This window comes from Rhinopithecus bieti, unplaced genomic scaffold, assembly GCF_001698545.2.
Source record: "Rhinopithecus bieti isolate Rb0 unplaced genomic scaffold, ASM169854v2 scaffold_57691, whole genome shotgun sequence".
In the NCBI taxonomy this organism is placed as follows: domain Eukaryota; kingdom Metazoa; phylum Chordata; class Mammalia; order Primates; family Cercopithecidae; genus Rhinopithecus; species Rhinopithecus bieti.
The window spans coordinates 1,440,532-1,444,116 of record NW_016824383.1 but is presented as its reverse complement, the minus strand read 5'-3'; the positions used below and the strand labels follow the sequence as shown (position 1 = coordinate 1,444,116).

At 38.4% G+C, this 3,585-nt stretch overlaps 1 protein-coding gene across 1 annotated transcript in view; it reads left to right on the top strand.

Annotated features, from left to right (window-relative positions):
• The window catches only part of RYR2 (ryanodine receptor 2), an 808,217-nt gene that overhangs the window by 604,410 nt on the left and 200,222 nt on the right, over positions 1–3,585 (top strand). Inside the window, 2 exon segments of the mRNA XM_017862245.1 lie at positions 590–776; positions 2,457–2,562. Of these exon segments, the coding sequence (XP_017717734.1) occupies positions 590–776; positions 2,457–2,562 (293 nt within the window).

Genomic DNA, 3,585 nt, shown 5'->3' with positions numbered 1-3,585 from the left:
GGGAGGGATTGCATTGGGGAGTTATACATGATATAAATGATGAATTGATGGGTGCTGACGAGTTGATGGGTGCAGCACACCAACATGGCATAAGTATACATATGTAACAAACCTGCACGTTATGCACATGTACCCTAGAACTTAAAGTATAATAAAAAAAAAAAAAAGAAATCACATATTTTATAATTGATAGGGTTTTATCACAGTAACCACTTATAATACAATATTTGTTTATATACTTCTTTCCTTATTTAAATTAAAATTTTAAGCACATAAGTTCTCATAAATTTTTTATTTTGAATTCCAATAATAGTTTGGATTATGACATCATTCTATAATAATAACAAGGTAGTGAGAATCAATAGTTTATGCCTCCGTAAGACTTTACTCTGAAAATTTGTAATGCAAGAAAAGAAATTTACTGTGTCTTGTATACCCAAAGTAGTAATTTGGGTTACATTTTGGCTTTATCAGTATATTGTTGGATTTTAGTTATTCTTATGCATAGGAAATGATTAGTATAACATTTTCTTGTTCAGAACTTCCATATAATCATATTTGTTTACTTATCTTCCCCATTCTACTTTAGGGGAGAGTGTGGAGGAGAATGCAAATGTCGTGGTGAGATTGCTCATTCGGAGGCCTGAGTGTTTTGGTCCTGCTTTGAGAGGAGAAGGTGGGAATGGGCTTCTTGCAGCAATGGAAGAAGCCATCAAAATCGCCGAGGATCCCTCTCGAGATGGTCCCTCACCAAATAGCGGATCCAGTAAAACACTGTAGGTCTAATATACACACCCTCACGAGTGATCCATACTACTTGATGTGAAATTTTACAAAATATATTCTGCATCCTATGAATTGTAATATAACTTGTGGTGCTGAAGATTTCTCCCTTTGAAATCATAATGTCTTAGATTCGGAAGCATGAATGGAATTTGATGCCGGAATAGGTCAAATGAACAAAGAGAGCTGAAGAAGATGGTGTCGATTTAGCTGAGGGAAGTCTAGGTTGTAGGAGATGCGTCTTATGAATTTTCCCAGGGGAGCTAGGGCAAGGTGGGTTTGTTCTAAATGATACGAGGTGAACCTTTGGGGTTGGACTAGAGTTTAGTGGGAAGGTAGTTAGAAGGAGATTTTATGATTAGAAAGAGACCTTTCTCAAATAAAAGGGGGACTTGGCTAAACGGGTATAGTGGTAAAATCGAGAAAAGGTGTCATTCTGAGGAACGTAATGCTTGGTTGAGGTATAGGAGACAGATACGGAAAGCAGTCACTATCTTACATTTATCTGTAGCTATACATTGTTGATACTAGATTCCAGTAATTGACATAAGTAAATCCAAGTGTGATGCTTATTTGTGTAGGTGAATGTCCTCCAGCGGGGGGTCATGGATCTACACTGCTAGTGCCTCTGGTAAAGATATAACATAGGGCTTTATTGAGGCACATTTCTAAACAAAGAAACAATAGAGTGAATGCAATTCTGCAAACCCTTTGTCTTTTACATGTAAACTGGGCATAGATGTTCCATGTACACCATAGCCAGATTTGCAGACTGGGAGCACTCCCAGAGCAAGAATGAGCACTCCCCACCACACACACACATACCATGCTACATGCTTATCAGTTGGCCATGAAGCAACTAGGGAGCTCTTAGGTTCTCTCGGTAGTAGAAAATGTATCCAGACACCTCTGGCCCAGGACCACACTAGCAAGGGTAGACCTGAGGGCCTCACGGGCAGCCTTGCATGCCCAGGAATGAGGCTGTTATTTGAGGCCTCACTGTCACTCTGCAGACTGCTATATTCAGTGGGGACAGCTGTCTGCTGAGTTACCAAGGAGGAAGGATGTGAGCCTCCAGGGCCATCCAGATTTGGCTCTCATCAGCAAGAGAACATGTAATTAGATTTTCCCTACAGAGATGGGGAGGGAGATATGTTGGATTCTTTGGCAGGGGTTGCAGGAGGTTGAGTAGCTGGTACAGAGGTAGGTGAGCAAGTGCAATAACATTTATAAAGTACTTTGGGCAAAGCACTGTACTGGATGCCTTACAAGTGACCTTATATGACATCTTTGTCACCCTTTCTCTACATGTGTGCCATTTATAGAAATAGTCTAAGCTCACACATCCTTCTATCAGTTATTTTCTTTGTTAATACACTACCACTAGAAAGGAAAAGAACCTATCAAATGAGCAATTCCTCCTTTTCCCTTCAAAGAAATCTTAATACTAAAATTTCCACAGATGTGTTCTTGGTGTTAGAATCTCACATTTGATCTTTAACCAGTTGTTATTCTCCCTTAAAAACGTCAAGCTCTCCATTTATACCATATATGAAATGTATCAGAAGACTAATGGGTTACCTAGTAGTCCCTTTCCTCGGAGAGATATGTAATAAACATGAAATGTCAGTTATCCCATTTGCTTTCTCTTTCTTTTGAAACATTCATGGAAGTGATACAGAGGAGGAGGAAGATGACACTATCCACATGGGGAACGCAATCATGACCTTCTATGCAGCTTTGATTGACCTCTTGGGACGCTGTGCACCAGAGATGCATGTGAGTTCCTGGGGATTCAGGAGCAGCAATCCTGATTTCTCTATATTAAGACATCTATAGCTGGTAAAGAGCATAATAGCATCCAAAACCAATAATCTTCATGCTCCATTAAAAATAATAGCTGCAGTCTAATTGCCGAACAAGTGTTTGTTTAGTTGGAAATGTCTTGTTGGTTGTAAAAATTAGTAATGGGATTTCAGTGCAAGTCATTAATAGAGTACTTAAGTTACTCATATATCTCTGAAACTCGTACAGCCTCCCACATTTTAAGAAGAAAAGAACATATTTTCTCTATGCAATTTCCTCTTCTGTTATAGTGCATGCAGAAAGCAACTGCTCCTACCAAAAGTCATTTTCTTTTGTGTATTTAGCTCTATGTGTTTGCCATTGTTTTAGGGGAAAGTGAGGGGAAAGTGTAGGGGTGGATATTAAGAGCTATTTAGACCATATAAATTAGTGTTTTCTTTCTTTCTCTCTTTCTTTCTTGCTTTCTTGCTTTCCTTTTTTTTTTTTTTTTTTTTTTTTTTTTTTTTTTTTTTTTTTTTTTTTTTTTTTTTTTTTTTTTTTTTTTTTTTTAATATTGAGACAAGGTCTTGCTCTGTCTCCCAGGCTGGAGTGTAGTGGCATGGTCTCAGCTCACTGCAATCTCTGCCTCCCAGGTTCAAGTGATTTTCCTGCCTCAGCCTCCTGAGTATCTAGGACAACAGGCACCCGCCACCATACTCAACTGATTTTTGTATTTTTAGCAGAGACGGGGTTTTACCATCTTGGCCAGGCTGGCCTAGAACTCCTAACCTCAAGTGATCCAACCGCCTCGGCCTCCCAAAGTGCTGGGCTTACAGGTGTGAGCCAATGTACCCAGCCTAGATTAGTGTTTTCTGAAACTTTTTGACCCAAATGAAATTAAAGTTTCATGGAATAATAGTTTCACTCTGTAATACATTCTGATATTTTGTTCTTTATTTTATTGTAGTTGATTCTGTATTATTCTACTAGATTCATAAAAAAAAAAAAAAAAAAAAA